At 47.1% G+C, this 14,230-nt stretch overlaps 2 protein-coding genes across 2 annotated transcripts; both read right to left on the bottom strand.

Moving 5' to 3' along the window:
• Positions 1-7,221: 7,221 nt before the first annotated feature.
• On the bottom strand, positions 7,222-10,090 carry LOC123409228 (probable 26S proteasome non-ATPase regulatory subunit 3). The gene is made up of 3 exons (XM_045102186.1): positions 9,876-10,090; positions 9,135-9,783; positions 7,222-7,655 (listed from the first exon to the last, which is right to left on the bottom strand). The coding sequence occupies exons 1-2, from the start codon at positions 9,961-9,963 to the stop codon at positions 9,581-9,583; spliced, it is 291 nt and encodes a 96-aa protein (XP_044958121.1). The 5' UTR covers positions 9,964-10,090; the 3' UTR covers positions 7,222-7,655; positions 9,135-9,580.
• Positions 10,091-12,733: 2,643 nt separating this feature from the next.
• LOC123412410 (RING-H2 finger protein ATL39-like) lies at positions 12,734-13,502 on the bottom strand. The gene has a single exon (XM_045105349.1). The coding sequence runs from the start codon at positions 13,364-13,366 to the stop codon at positions 12,884-12,886; it is 483 nt and encodes a 160-aa protein (XP_044961284.1). The 5' UTR covers positions 13,367-13,502; the 3' UTR covers positions 12,734-12,883.
• Between the last annotated feature and the right edge of the window lie 728 nt (positions 13,503-14,230).

Raw genomic sequence — 14,230 nt, 5'->3', positions numbered from 1 at the left:
TCCATCCATGTCTCCTCTAAAACGCTTTGTCTTTCGTCTTCCCAGTTTCACAACCTTCCACTCTGGGTCGGGCCATAGTTGTACTCCATGATACTCCGGCCATTGTGATTGGTCAAAGTATGGTTCAAATCTAGGAGCCCATGTATGCTTCGTGGTCATGATCGAGAACTCGGACTCCCTCACGGTTAGTGGATGGTTGACGTCCACATTCCTACTGCGAGCTGCCGTGTACAAATGCGAGCATGCGAGATGAAGCAACCTTGGTCTCCCACAAGAGCAATCACACAAGGATAAAGAAACCTTGAACGCCCTGTTTCCGTGTTGCTGGCCATCGTTTGTCGTTCCTCCGGGCTCATTCACTTTGTATGTCCAATCCTCGTTGTTGTACAGGGTAGCCGTTTGGGAGTCAGCCTTCCGTGATTGAAATACCATCCATTTGTCAACCTTTGGTGGAAACTGGTACTTATACTTTTTCTTGTTCTCTCCCGCAATCTGATCATCTGTTTCTTGTGAGTACTTTAGAAAGTATGCTCTCAACTTGTCGAATGTGTATTGAACTATTGCCGTCACCGGCAACGCACGGACACCCTTCAACACCCGGTTGAAGCATTCTGCCATGTTACTGGTCATTTGACCATATCTTCGGCCATCTTCGTCATAAGCTCGTGCCCACTTGGCCCGAAGTTCAATGTGCCTGTTAAGAAACTCAAGCCCACCTGCATCAAGTTTTTTGTTTACAAGCAAAGCATTGTACAATCTTGCAAATCGTTTGTCAGAAAATGCTTGACAACAATCCTGAAGATCATCCGCCAACTCCTTGCTACCACATGCCCGGTAGAAGTTTGCACAGAAATGCCTCATGCACCATCGATGATGCAAAGGAGCATGGCCGGGAATGACAATGTCAACCGCGTTAAGTATGCCTTGATGACGATCCGATATGACACATATTTCCCTCTCAAACGGTAATACTTTGGTTCTCAAAATATGCAAGAACCATTTCCAGTTAACATTGTTCTCTGCCTCAACCAAAGCAAAAGCCAAAGGCATCAACCGGTTATTGGCATCACTTGCTATTGCAACCAACAAAGTGCCCTTGAATTGTCCGGTCAAAAACGTGCCATCGATGGAGATGACAGGACGGCAGTGCTGGAAAGCCCTCACACATTGCTCAAATGCTCAAAATGCACGGCCAAATACGCGAACCCTATTTCCATTCTTAATCCTTGTTTTCTCCCCATACGGCTCGACCACATGAACCATGCCCGGGTTAGTGTGGGCAATAGCTCCCAACAACCTAGGTATGCGGTTGTATGCTTCCTCCCAATCACCATACAACATCTTGAATGCGGCTTGCTTTGCTTTCCATGCCTTACCATATTTCACCTCGTAGTGAAAGAGGGCTTTCACAAGGTCTTGTACGCTTTTTATGCTCATTGTAGGAAGAGAGGAGATGGAGTTGGAAAGCCTATAAGCGATGAACTCGGAGGTTAGTTGTCTATGGCTTTGCGACGATAGGGCACCATCAACCCTCTTGCCTTGACACATGTGAGGCATACAACTGACAATGTTCCATCCTGGCCCTCCTTTCCATGGTCTTGCACGGACAATCCAAGGACAACCTCTATCCTCACAAGCAACCGTGTAACGCAGCTTCATGTTTGAATGAACAACTTTGTGTGGCCTGTAATGCGTAACAGAATATTCATCCAACCACATCTTCAGTTCAAAGAATGTTTCGAACTTTGACCCCGGCAAAATAATATTCTTCCCATGTGTGTCCCGATGAGAAGGTGGCCTAACTCCAAACAATATGCCTTCGCCTCCATCAACCACGGCTTCATCCGCAAGGCTAAGATCCTCGAACAATGGTGTCCGGTGATCACGCTTTAATACCTTCGTGAAAGCTTCAGCCTCCTTTGCCGTGAACCCTTCCTCATCAACTTCTTCATCGGGACCCTCATCGTCAGACTCAGAGGCATACCCACGTGAGTACGGAATGGAATGTTCCATTGTCTCTTGCAAATTATATTTGTCCAAATCACCAAGATTGTTGTCATGAAGAACATTACCATCATCATAGTGCTCATAATTAGCCTCTACCAATGGTTCATGTTCAATGTTGACCTCTTCGTTAGCCTCATACACACAAGAAAGAGGTTCAATGCTGGCCTCTTCGTTGATGGTTGCAGGAATAGCTTCAACAATCGAAGAGGAAACCCGGTTCAAATCCAACAGGTTAGGAACATTTGTTTTCATGGCAAATAACTCTAGAGCCTTGTCTAGTGATTCGGCCACCGTATCCTTGTATGCAAGCCAACGTTGCTCGGAGTTGACACGCATGGTCTTCCAACGAATGTGCATTCCGAATCCCACATTATGCCTACCAGCAAACTCAACTACATCACTAGGGTCCATCCAATTCAAATCCTTTCGGACTTGTTCCAACAATTCAGCATAGCTAGGACGCAAATCGAACACCATGTCAAGCTCATCCGGGTCCGGATCAATATTGCCTTTTAAAAAGGCATCCTTGTCCACGTGATGAACATAAACACATGTTCTTCCCATACCTAAACAACAAAACATAGAACCTTTTTATGAGCAATCATACAATTACAATAACCATAGCCTAACTTCCAAATAACCCTAACCCCCTCATAACCCTAACACAACCAAACATCCCTAACCCTAGCCTAACCATAGCCTAACCCTAGCCTAACCCTAGCCTAACCTGAAAACAACCATAATGCACACATCCAAACAACCCTAATCCTAACCCCATCATACCCCTTATCCTAACATACAAACAAATAAAACAATATGATATACATCCCACATTTCATGAAAAACTAGGGTTTCCTCAAATTTGCAAAAAAAAGAACACAAAAGATTTTCCTTTGGATGAGAATGAGGGGAGAGGTGGGGATTACCTTAGGGGAGTGATTGGACAACAAATGCCCGCTCCAAACCTTGAGATTTGGTGATGTAGAGAAGGATTTGAGGGAGGGGGCAGTGGCTGGGAGAGGGGCTGGGGGAGGGGAATGAGGGAGGGGGTGGGGAGGGGGGTGGGGAGGGGGGTGGCCCGTGGCTCTGTAAGTCAGTGTGTGGCGCCTAAGGGTCAGGCGCCACACATTACAATGTGTGACGCCCGAGGCTTAGGCGTCACACTGCCTGGGGGTGGGGCCCTCCCTGCCACGTGGTCGGGGTGTGGCGCCTAACCCCTAGGCGTCACACAGTACAGTGTGGCGCCGAGGTGTCGGGCGCCACACAAAAGGGTCAGGCCGGTGAATTATTTCTCCCGAGGGGTCAATCCGTGAGTTCTTTCGTCCCAGGGGTCATTTTTGTCAATTTTGCCTCTTACGCCTGGGGCCCACCCCATCCTCTCTCTCTCTCTCTCCTGGCTCCTTCTTCTTCCTTCGAACAGGGGCACAGGAGGGCGCCAGCCGCCGTTGTTGCCGTCGCTACACCGCGCGGGAGATGGAATTGGCGGCTGGGTCGGATGCCCCGTGCCACACCGCGCCCGTAGGAGGTAGCCCTACCGTCGGGGACGGCCGGGGCGAGGCGCAGCGGCGGAGGCAGTGTTGCGGCGGACAGAGGAGGAGATGGGCGGCCCGAGGGTCTAGGGAGGGGGCGAGGGGCTTGCTCCTCCGCTGCATGGGCTCGGGCACACTCTAATATAGCTGCGGGGAGGGGCTCTCGCGACGCCGGGAGAAGCTCCAAGAATCCATGGCGAGATTCCATCGCTAGTCACCTCCAGGAGCAAGGGAACAAGGGGGAGAGGGCTCTAGAGGATGTGGGAGGGCAGTGGGGAGCTTGCCAACACTCTAGACAAGCTAGAACCCACTGAAATTGAGCTCCCGTCAACTCAAACGCACAGAGCTCTGTTTTCGCACGCTCTGCACATGGTCACCACGGTGCCACAGCATTGCCATGCCCCATAAGCTCTCAAATCATGTCTAAGCTTATCCACACACTACTCTGAGATGGAATGACACAACACACACCACTAGGGAGCACTGGTGTGACCATACCATAGCCAAATAGTCTCCAACAGCAAGGTGTTTGTGCTGTGGGTCTAGGGGTACTTCCTTTGTAACTTGGCATTTTGACCAGAAATAAAGAAGATGATGTTGGGGTTAATTGGGTAAATGGAAATGGCTCAAACTTGGAGGAGACTAATTATTTAGGCATATGAAGTCACTGTAAATCTTTCATACCATTTGCATAAATATAAATGGTACTTCCTTCATAGTGCTCCAATCTGGAGAAAATTTTAAATAATTTGCTGAGGAAGATTGGCTAAAGGGAATGGGCTAAATTTTGGTGGACAAGGATTATTTGTCATAATGAATCACTCTGCAAAATTTCAGCTCAAGGGAAACAAGGTTTGAAGCACTTCCTTTGCAAACAGAAAATCTGGACAGAATCTGCAAAGTGCTCAATTTTTGAATTGGGGAACTTGATATTTTGATGGAAATGATGAATATATGGATATGAGAAGCTGCACAAATTATTTGGGATTTTTCCTAGCTACCAAAATGGTAGTTCCTTTGGAAAGGCCCCAAAATGCAATATTGGTTTTAAATAGGAAAAAGGCATTTTTCCCTACTTAGTGATGGCCTATATTTTATGAGAGCTTCATATGATCACAAAGAACATCTCTACAAGTTTTCATGACCTTGCGAGGTGGATAGATATTTTCTTGGATTTAATTCCTCAGAAAGGCAGAAACATGAATTAAATCTAGAGGAGAAAATATTGCATATGACTTGGCAATATTTTTGCACATCTAGGGTCTATGAGGAAAGAATGATCTCTGTGAATATTTGGAGGGTTAACAGAGCAAGGGAAATGATGGCTCCTTTGTAAACACAAAGGCAAGATTCCCAATTCCAATATTTTGGAGCTAGGATTTCAAAGAGGTTCGGGGTTTACTCAACAATGGCAAGCTTGCACAAGGACATGGAAAAGCACTGAGAGGTTGAGGATAGACTGGATTCACCTGGTCATTTGCCAAATTCCAGAGGAAAAATCTAGGAGAGAAAAGCTAGGAAGGAATAACAGCACAAAAATCGATAACCTAATTTTTGGTGTGTTACACGAAGTCCTGTTTTGGTCACCGAAAAAGTTTCAGGCTCATCGGTAGTGTACCGGGAGTGCCGGGAGGGGTGCTGGGGACCATCGGGAGGGGTGTCACGCCCCAAGGGGTCTCATGGACTGTGGGAAGAGATAAACCAACCCCTAATGGGCTGGAATAAGTTCCCACTAAGGCCCATAATGTTTGAGAAGGAAAAAAACAAGGTGGAAAGAGTTTCCAAGTGGGAAGGAGGAATCCTACTCCAAATAGGATCGGAGTAGGACTCCTCCTCTCCCTTGCGCAAGGGAAGAGAAGGCTGTCCTAGGACGTAGCCCTCTCCCTCCTCCCCTCCTATATATACTAAGGGTTTTGAGGGTTTTTGGACAACAGAAAACAGCCACGTGATGCCCTCTCTCTCTAAATCTATTTCTCCTCTAGTTTCAGCGGTGCTTAGGCGAAGCCCCGCTGGAATAGCATCACCACCACCATCACCACGCCGTTGTGTTGGAGAACTCATCTACCTCTCTGCCCCCTCTTGCTGGATCAAGAAGGTGGAGATCGTCATCGAGTTGTACGTGTGTTGAATGCGGAGGTGCCGTATGTTCAGCACTAGATCGGGAAGGATCGTGATGAAGATCGTGGGACGGATCGCGATGAGATCACGGGACGGATCATGATGAGATCGCGGGACGAATCATGTTGAGATCGTGGGACTACAGTGATTTGAATCGCGGAAACGTTCCACTACATCAATCGCATTATATACGCTTCCGCTTAACGATCTACAAGGGTATGTAGATTTACTCTCCCCTCTCGTAGATGATCATCACCATCGATAGGTATTGCGTGTGCGTAGAAATTTTTTTATTTTCCCTGCTACGTTTTCCAACACCTTTTTGCCAATCTTACGCAAAAAATGGCGCTCCTCAAAGGCCTTTGCAGAGCTCCCCCGCAGCACTGCGGATGCCTGCGCCCATTATGCCGTCCGTTCTGATGAGCTGGCCTAGAATATATTTTGGCATCAATTCCAGGCGCCCGAGCACCCACCACATCTAAAGAACCAGATGAAGCAGCTGGCAGAGTTATTCCCAGGAATGGGTCCTATTATGAAGGATCTCTACACCAACCTGTGTACATCAAGGCCAATACCCAGCAATTTCTTTGTCTTGCAAAACAGGTTGTGTGCTGCCACCACCCTGGTCATCAACTAGAAGAGCTCGACTTGTCTGGAGGGCGCCCAACGGGCATATGCGTTGATAATGGTGCATTACCCGAAGATCAATCCGCTGGAAATCTCCTTCAGGCCTTCGGTGGGAAAAAGATGAAGAGCCGAGCATTATATGGCCGAGGTCTTGGAGGCGGCAAACAGACGGATACCCAAAATCCGAGTTGTACTTCCTGTACGTCCCTTGGTATGCTGGGGTAAACTTTATAGGGACGCGTTTTTATTTTAACTTCTTGGTTTTTATCCGATGTGTTTTATATGCACCTCCTTTGTGACTGTTTATTGACATTAAAGTTTCCGATCGTCAGCTTCTGCCCCCTTGTAGTGAATAGCTGGGGTGTCCTCTTAACACACATAAATCCTTAGCCAATGTCTTGGAACCATAGTGGTGAGTTGTGTGCAGGGATGTACAAGGCAATCGAACCATGCTGGTTTTATCCCTTTCACTTAGTCATATGATATCTATGTTGTGGGGTAGTTGAGCTATCCCCCCATGTAGTGGTGATCGGCAAGGGCCTCGCGAGAGCTGCTCTCATTATTAGGAAAAGGCCTGCTAGTGACGCACCTGTTTTGGCTACTAATGGCGCACTACAGGTGCGCCACTAGCACCACGCCATTAGAATTTTTTACTATGTATGCTAATGGCGCATCAGGCAGTGCGTCATTAGTATGCCTGCCAGGGGTCATATTTACCCATGTGCTCTGGCTTACTAATGACGCACTAGTTCACGATGCGCCACTAGTGTGCTTTTTGCAATGCGCCACTAAAGTGCTGAGTGGTGCACCACTAGTATGAATATTAGGTATTTTTTTTTCTTTTCTGATATTTTCACAGGTTACAAAATTAACCAAAGCAGTTTAGTAGTAGCAGGTTCTTCGGTGTCATACATATCTAACACACACCATGGAGCAAAGATACGAAAAATGTATACCACATAGATAGTATGAAATCATAAAGCAATGTAAGCAGTAGCAGGTTCAGTAGTACATGCAGTTTATGACATCAGGTAGATAGCTTAAATACAGATCAAATTAACCACAACTAACACACACCATGGAGCAAAGATACGAGAAATGTTTCAGGCTCATCTTGCACGGTGCCTGCCTCTGAACTTCCCTTGTCAGATTTTGGTCTTCTCGAGACCCGAGTGCGTCTAAGCATAAAAAAGATGATGATACATTGATTGCAGCAGCTGAAGCAGGTCATACACATCTTCTGCATTATTCACAAGCCAAGCTAGTAATATCATAGTACAAATCAACCATCATGGTACGTCCGTTGTTGCCTCCATAATTTGCTACTCCTGCTTCCTCACTTGACCAGAATAAGCGAGCTAACCCTGACCACTCCTGGCATAGCAAAAAAACAGTGGGAAGTGCATATTCAGTCTATAGCATATATACGAGTCAACTAATAAGATGGAATGAGATCAACAAGAGGATATTACTTAAGTAACACATTACTATGCACACCCGAAAAGACCAACAGTTAACACTATGTAGTACTCCCTCCGTCCCAAAATAACTGTCTTAACTTTGTACTAGCTCTAGTACAAAATTGTACTAAGCTTAAGACACTTATTTTAGGACGGAGGGAGTACCTTCTCATCGAATATTCGTCTCCATCCCGTAGGGTTCAGTTGTGTACAACATGTGCCATTTCCTCTTAATATCTGGAAAAATAAATTATCCGAGAGTGTTACAGAAAGTTCACTAGAACATATGTATATACTATATTGAACCTACAGATTAACAGTAGTTCTTGTCCTGCAGCATGAGTGCGACCTCAAGGTTTTGAAGTACTTCACCCATTGATGGCCTATCTGTGCTACGATCAGCAACACATTTCTGTGCTAGCTCTACAAATATCTGAAAGCACTCAGGGGTGATGTCCTCCTTAACACAGGGGTCAACAATCTCCTGGAGTACACCTTTCTCTAGTGGCTGCCCGGTGTGCGGAGGAAGCAGTGGCTGCCAACACAGTTCTCCAACACCTTTCTCTGTGACTGATTTGAGGTAACCAGCAATGATGCTGCCCAACACGTCCAATTAATACTTTTCTAGCTAGTGAGTATATTCCTTATTTCCACTTCTAGTTTCATTTGCTTTTCCACTTTCATTCATTATACATCTTATGATACTGGTGCTTTCTAGCTAGTGATTTCATTTTAACGAGGTCTAGTAAGATTTTTATTTTATCTGAACGAATAGACCAGTGCAAGTCCCTTCTCAAATGCACCTAGTTCTTCTGAACTGTAAGTATTTAGGTAGAGGGGGAGTATAATGCACTACAATGGTGTGTATGTGTACAAGAGTATGACATGATTAGAAAGTATGAGTTGACTACCATAACATAATTAGAACATTTCCATAAAGTAGCCAAGTGGACAACATATACGGTCCTACCCTGTCCACCACATTCGCATGCCCATGAACATCAACATCTTTATCTCAAAATATAATATGTTTCCCTCTTGTTTTATTGGCGATTCATACTAGGGACATATGGCCCGAGTCCTGCTGGCAATGATGATGTCCAAGGTGTCCAACACTTACGATTAAAGTACTTTTCTACTTAGTGATTATATTCCTTTTTATTTCCAATTCTAGCCTCATTTGCTTTCCGATTTTCATTCATTACATATCTCACTGGTATTTTTTAGCTAGCTAGTGAGTTAATTTTTTTACAATATCTAGTCAGATTATTTACACTCCATCTTAATGAAAAGATGAGTGCAAGTCCCTGCTCGATCGGATGTACCTGGAGTAAATAGCAAGTCTAATGCACTAGAGTGTGTGTGTAATGTATACAAGAGTGTAAGTACGTACCCGAAGCCGTGCTTGGCGTAGTAGGGGAGGTTGGAGAGGGTGGTCTCGTTGATGTCGAAGACCCAGACCTCCTTGCCGTTGCCGGAGAGCTTGAGGGAGTCGACGTAGGCGAGGGCCTGGTCGATGACGACCTTGGAGTCGCGGCGGAAGTGGCTGCCGATCATGTAGTGCCCGACGTAGCCCTCGCAGCTCAGTACAAAATAGGAAACCGAGTTACAGAATGGTTTTGGTACCCTGAATCCCTGACCAGTACACACACCACACAAGTATGTGTCCGTCGCATACGCAAAATAAAACTAAGACGGAACTCTGACTTTTTATAGGATAACCACCAGAGCTAACATGAAACTGTGAATTACGCACGGCAACAACCATATGGAGGCAGTGAGAGTAAGTGGAACTGCAGTGGAAGACCAAGTCGTGGGTCATGGCAAAACTCTGGTTGCTCAGAACTTTACCTTGGGGAGGAGGGGGGTGAGGCGGGAGTACGCGTCGCTGGAGGCCGGGAGGGCGAAGGCGAGGAAGGCCGAGACGTCGCGGGCGGCGAGGCGGCGGCGTAGGGCGACGGTGCGGCGGACGGCGCGGGAGATCCGGCGTACCTCCTTCGAGAGCGACCCCGCCTCGATCACCGCGGCGATCTCCTTAAGATCTGGGGCACGAGCAGGTCGGAACAAATCTGAGGGGCCCTGCGGCGCGGGGAGGAGATACCTAGGGTTTGTGGGGAGCGGGAGAGGAGCTTACGTTGGAGGGTGGAGGGGGCCGGCGCCGCCACGGCGGCGGCGGGGGGAGGGGCCGCCTGAGTCTCGCCCATCTGCACGTCCTCTGTCATCCCGGCGGCAGGGGGGAGTGCGGAGTATCGTTGGTGCCGAAGTTTTGGGTGCGAAGTATCGTTGGAAACCTAGCTTCTCTGCGGGAGCGAGAGGAGGGAAACTGCGGTGGTAATCGCGCTCTCTCCCCCGTGCCCCATTAGTATTTTTCGAAAAATAAAAAAATTTGTTAGTAGTGGCGCACCTTGATGGCGCACGTGCATATGGTGCGCCACTGCTATATAGCAGTGACGCACCACTTGTCTGACGCGTTATTAGTGTCTATATTATCTATAGCCTTTTTCCTAGTAGTGTATGTAGCCAGGCCCTAGCGATACACCGGGCTAATATGGAAGAGATTGCTTGGCCCGCTCAAGGCAGGCTCGCCTCCCGTGGCCTTACAGGTCAGGTCCAGTTCGAAGACCAGAATTGCCTCCTCCAAGACAGCCATCAACTCTAAAGTTAAGATTGACTCCGGGTGGGTCTCCGAAGAGGCGTCAGTAGGGTCGGGTGTGATGGCCTCCAGATCCATCTCTTGGGTCACTTCCATCAGGGGTTCAGATCCGAGGATCAGGTCAGGAACCAGCTCTAAAGCGCATGCGTCTCAAAGAAAGAACACGAGGGGGCCTGATGTGTGGTGTTGCCGTGGAGGGCTCTTCAAGGAAAGCACTAATATCAGCGTCAAAACTGGCAGACCTTGTGCAGGGGGCTGAGGCGTGAGATCGGATCGGGGGTAACAGGAGACAAAGAACACGAGGATTTTTACCCAGGTTTGGGCCCTCTCGATAGATGTAAATCCCTACGTCATTCTCTTGTTATATTGACGTTGTAGCAACTATAGAGGTGATCGACCTCGAGATCGTGAGATTGTGGGCTAAACCCTAGGGGTTGATATGTTGTGTATAGATATCCTCTACAGGCTAAACCCCACGGTTTATATAGGCACCGGGGTATCTAGGGTTACATAAATGTTGGTTACCATCTATAGTTTACATGACGAACGAATCATCCCTTCCTTGAAGTGCACGCCAAGCCTTGGTAGAATCTGGAGTATCCACGCTTAGTCATTAGGCCTCTGAAGTCCTTCTCCTTGATGGTCCCCCATCCTGGCTCATAGACTAAACCACCTCAGTTAAGACCCCGTAGTTAGGTCTCTCTCACGAAGGGTGACGGAGACATGGAATTCCGGTAGGGGTGTGGCGTGGTGGACGGGGTGTGGTGGAGCAACGGTGAAGGGAGGAGAGAAAATGAGCAAGATGGAGTCACGGGGTCCGAAAAGGGTTTTGGATGGGAAAATAATACTGTGAGACGGGTCTCTTTTCCTATCCCATGGGACCCTCCGCAGAAGATGCCACAAGTTTTCTCACCAATCTCAAATTTCTCTTTCTTCTCCAATCCATATTTCTAAATTTTCAGTCTCCCTGTGTCTACTTTCTACCATTTCTTTCGGTGAAGCATTCGATGATTTGTTCGAAGTGCGTTCCTATCAGGGGTCTTTGCTGGGTATACCTAGCCCCATTTTTAGTTCAATGGTTGCGGGTAGCATTAGACGCCATCAGGTAACACGAACCCGTCGTACATGTAGTCTCACAGGATAGGAAAAGAGACCCGATCTCATAGAATTATTTTCTTTTTGGGTTGGTCAGGGGTGGCGGATAGCGACATTTCTCGTGTCCGGACTCCTGCAAACTTCTCTCACATTTGTTTTCGATTTATAGGAGAAATCGTGTCTTGACCATTCGAGAGACCGACACAGAATCATGTTAGATGACTTCCATGGTCCGAATTTGGGGAAAGGTTTATGGGTAAACCTTGGAGATGCCCTAACCGCAATGATCCAGCGGTGCTGCCAGCCATGGTATGTATGCACACGGACGGGGCATGGTACGTGGTGTGAATCTTTCACAAGTCAAAATTAGCTTGCCTAGTATTATACGACTCATTATTGCTTCAGGTTTATATACTACTGTACTATACAAGAGGGCAGTGTGGAATTCAACGGACCGGCACTGTGGATAACGATGAATCTGTGGGCATGGAAGAAAGGTTTGAATGTTCAACCAAGTTTATATAACGGAGAGAGGTTTGTTTATGTGTGATTTAGCATCCATCACGGCTGGTGCGTACGGTGCTACTCCTAGTTGACTTTAGCAACTGGCCGAAGGTCGTATAGGTCAGGTGATATGTTCCTTTGTTTCTCAACGGAAGTTTGCTTGGACGCGGGGACATGCAAAACATAATTTATGTTCCTTTGTTTAAAGTAACATTGTGTGATCTTTACATGTTGAAGAGGCCGTATGACGTGCTGTTCTTTTTAACACAAGAGTGGAAGCATTCAACGTCTCTTTTCTGTGTGCCAATTTAAGTTTTAGTGACTGTTATATACCCCTTTGTAGCAGCATATCAAAATATTTTGGAAAATTTCGCTTTGTAGAGTATCCTTTATTTTAAAACATAGGGAGTGATTATTTTGAAACAAGTGTTTTGTTTGTTCTCATAGAATATATTCTATTCATGAACTTGAAATAGTGATAGTGAATTTTTGGGAATTTCTAGCCAGTGCAAATGTGCAATTATACAGGTTAGTGACTTCTGGAATTAAAAGATCAATCAAAAATGTTAAACTGAATTAGATGATGCAGGTGCAGCTAGCCAATTGCACAGCTGCTGAAAACAACTTCTGGCAGATGAATTTAGAAACTTCTAATGTTATGGAGTTTAATCTGTTTACTTCTAAGATCTCAAAGGAAGAACGTCAAGAGGAACGGTGATCTTGCAGTATCCGTTGTACCCAGAACAATTATTTTTTCCTTTGTATACGTTGGCATTTACAAGTTACAAGTTACAACTACATGCTGTATCAGCACTAACACACAGGCGACAAGCTACAAACTAAATTAGCATGCACCTTGCGGAAGACAGCTTCGGTGACCGGCCGGCGCCCTAGACCGGCAGCTCTGTAGTCACCTCGGGCTGGCCATCGTCCTCCTCCGGCGGCTGGGGCTCAACCTCCGCGCGGCAAAGCGGGCAAGTGTCATGGGACGCCAGCCACATGTCGATGCACTCCACGTGGTACAGGTGCTTGCACAAGGGCAGCAGCCGCACCATCTCGCCGGCCAACACCGTGCCGAGGCACACCGAGCACTGCGTGCCTTCCCCGCCGCCCTCCTTGCCGCTGTGCCTCGCGGAGTGGGTGTACGCGAACTCCGGCAGCTTGGCAATGTCCACAGTGCGACGGCGGCCGGTCTCCGCCCCTGCGGCCGCGACGGGCGCCCGGTTGCGGATCTGGTAGCAGAAGAAGAAGAGGACGGAGAAGAGCGCGGTGCCCGTGAGGCCGACGCAGGTGTAGCTGAAGATCACCGTCGCTTTGTTGGTGTGCCGCTGGTGCTCTGAGTTTGGCAAGCCCGTCGGACCGAACGAAGCCATGGAGCTCGCAAGACTTTCGCCGGTTCGTACTTCCAATCCAAGGTAAAGGAATGAGAGCCGACGCCGATCACAGCGAGGGCCTTGCGGATTTGCGGTAGATATGGACAGTGTTGGGGACCTGGTGCATTTTCTAGTGTAGCGGGTGGGAGAATTTTACTCGCAGGTCGCAGCTGTCAGCAATTTAGCATTGACTTGTACTACTAGATTAGCTTCAGAGTGGTATGCATGAGGAGGAGAGTTTACCGGCACGGAAATGACATTATTACGAGTTTAGTAATAGACACTTTGTCAACTCTTTGTAAACAACAAAAGATAATAATCCAAACGATACAAGTGGTGCACCTAATCAGGGACGGTTTTGCACGGAATATGATACTCCCTCCATATAAACATTTTTATATTATAGAACGAAGAGAGTAGAATGCATGTTTGTTTAAACATGAGGTAAAAGTTTTACTAATTTTATTAATCAAGGGCAACTCTAACCGATCCTCAAAAATAAAGAAGGATCTCGCAAAGTAAACCCTAGGAGGGTTTTTTCCACAATACGTGCGGAGACATGTCGTTCAATTCATAGATAGGAGACTACGGCCGAGTTTTTTGACCCGATTATGGAGAATCGGGCTTTGCAAAATCAGAAGCTGAAAATAACTCGATTTGATCTGGAATCATGAAAATCAAACCATAATCGGTGATGCAACTCAGAAGCACCGTTTCGGATCGATTATAGCGATTCTCGACCTTCCTCAAAAAAAAAATGTTTGGGTTTTGAGACATTACCCCTGTTCCAACATGAAAATACGGGCAAAATGCCCCCCCCCCACAGGTCAACCGACCGAGCCCGCATCATGCACCATATTCTAT

This window comes from Hordeum vulgare, chromosome 7H, assembly GCF_904849725.1.
Source record: "Hordeum vulgare subsp. vulgare chromosome 7H, MorexV3_pseudomolecules_assembly, whole genome shotgun sequence".
In the NCBI taxonomy this organism is placed as follows: domain Eukaryota; kingdom Viridiplantae; phylum Streptophyta; class Magnoliopsida; order Poales; family Poaceae; genus Hordeum; species Hordeum vulgare.
The sequence above is the reverse complement of the archived record's forward strand: the minus strand, read 5'-3'. Positions and strand labels throughout refer to the sequence as shown.

What these genes read in the sequence shown, in the direction of transcription:
- LOC123412410 (XM_045105349.1), bottom strand. Translation starts at nt 13,366, where the DNA reads ATGGCTTCGTTCGGTCCGACGGGCTTGCCAAACTCAGAGCACCAGCGG.
- LOC123409228 (XM_045102186.1), bottom strand. Translation starts at nt 9,963, where the DNA reads ATGACAGAGGACGTGCAGATGGGCGAGACTCAGGCGGCCCCTCCCCCC. An exon ending in GGCCCCCTCCACCCTCCAAC is followed by an intron (nt 9,784 to 9,875) that starts GTAAGCTCCTCT and finishes CTCGTGCCCCAG; the next exon opens with ATCTTAAGGAGATCGCCGCG.